At 41.4% G+C, this 500-nt stretch overlaps 1 protein-coding gene across 1 annotated transcript in view; it reads left to right on the top strand.

Moving 5' to 3' along the window:
* Positions 1 to 500, top strand: part of LOC104124699 (acyl-CoA (8-3)-desaturase) — a 7,183-nt gene extending 6,683 nt beyond the window's left edge. The window contains exon 11 of the mRNA XM_035892633.1: positions 449 to 500. Coding sequence (XP_035748526.1) covers positions 449 to 500 — 52 coding nt within the window. The remainder of the gene's footprint in view (positions 1 to 448) is intronic.

Raw genomic sequence — 500 nt, forward strand, 5'->3', positions numbered from 1 at the left:
CTGTCATTAATTCTTCCTTTTTTTTTCCTTTCTTCCCCTCCTTGTCCCCTAGGTATTTCTTATTCCATTGAAAAGTCATGTGGTTCTCTTCGGTTATGCTTGCTCCTTTTGTTTTCATTCTAATTAAGTTGTTTGCTTTAGCCTTCCAGTCTTTGTCTGATGTAGCCCTAGTGGTTTGGTGGTTCTTAATCTTTCCAAGGAGCTGTAGTCTACATTGCCTTGCCTCTGAAGATCTCTGAGCAACCTGCTTTAGTTGAAGATGTCCCTGCTCATTGCAGGAGGGTTGGACTAGATGACCTTTAAAGGTCCTGTCCAACCCAAACCATTCCATGATTCTGTGATCTCCTTTGCTTAATCTATAGACGGGAATTCTTTCCACAAGGCTTTGTTCCCTGGATGCTGTATTTCATTACCTTGTTTCTAAGGAAATGTGGTTCTCTTTTGGCAGCTCTTTGAAAGATTCAGGGGAGCTCTGGCTTGATGCCTATCTACATAAATAA

The sequence above is a fragment of the Egretta garzetta genome, unplaced genomic scaffold, assembly GCF_000687185.1.
Source record: "Egretta garzetta isolate BGI_Z169 unplaced genomic scaffold, ASM68718v1 scaffold454, whole genome shotgun sequence".
NCBI lineage: Eukaryota > Metazoa > Chordata > Aves > Pelecaniformes > Ardeidae > Egretta > Egretta garzetta.